Source organism: Corvus brachyrhynchos, unplaced genomic scaffold (genome assembly GCF_000691975.1).
Source record: "Corvus brachyrhynchos isolate BGI_N302 unplaced genomic scaffold, ASM69197v1 scaffold126, whole genome shotgun sequence".
NCBI lineage: Eukaryota > Metazoa > Chordata > Aves > Passeriformes > Corvidae > Corvus > Corvus brachyrhynchos.
Window position 1 is genome coordinate 3,997,776 of NW_008239283.1, and position 225 is coordinate 3,998,000.

Consider the following 225-nt stretch of genomic DNA (forward strand, 5'->3'; position numbering starts at 1 on the left):
CGGCCGGGCCGGGCTCGGCGGAGCCCCCGCGTCACCCCGCGCTGAGCGAGGGGCGCGCCAGCACCTACCTCTCCCACTCGGAGGCGGTGGTGAAGTCCGTGATCTCAAACACCTCCGACTCGGGCTACGGGGAGAGAGGGGGAGAGGCGGTGAGCGGAGAGAGCAGGAGGAGAGAGCGGGACAGTGGGGGAACAGGGAAAGAAAGAGAGGAGCGGGGCACTCACT

The 225-nt window shown here is 69.8% G+C and overlaps 1 protein-coding gene across 1 annotated transcript in view; it reads right to left on the minus strand.

The window, feature by feature from the left end:
- Positions 1 to 225, minus strand: part of RAB3GAP1 (RAB3 GTPase activating protein catalytic subunit 1) — a 23,279-nt gene that overhangs the window by 22,844 nt on the left and 210 nt on the right. The window contains exon 2 of the mRNA XM_017740112.1: positions 69 to 124. Coding sequence (XP_017595601.1) covers positions 69 to 124 — 56 coding nt within the window. The remainder of the gene's footprint in view (positions 1 to 68; positions 125 to 225) is intronic.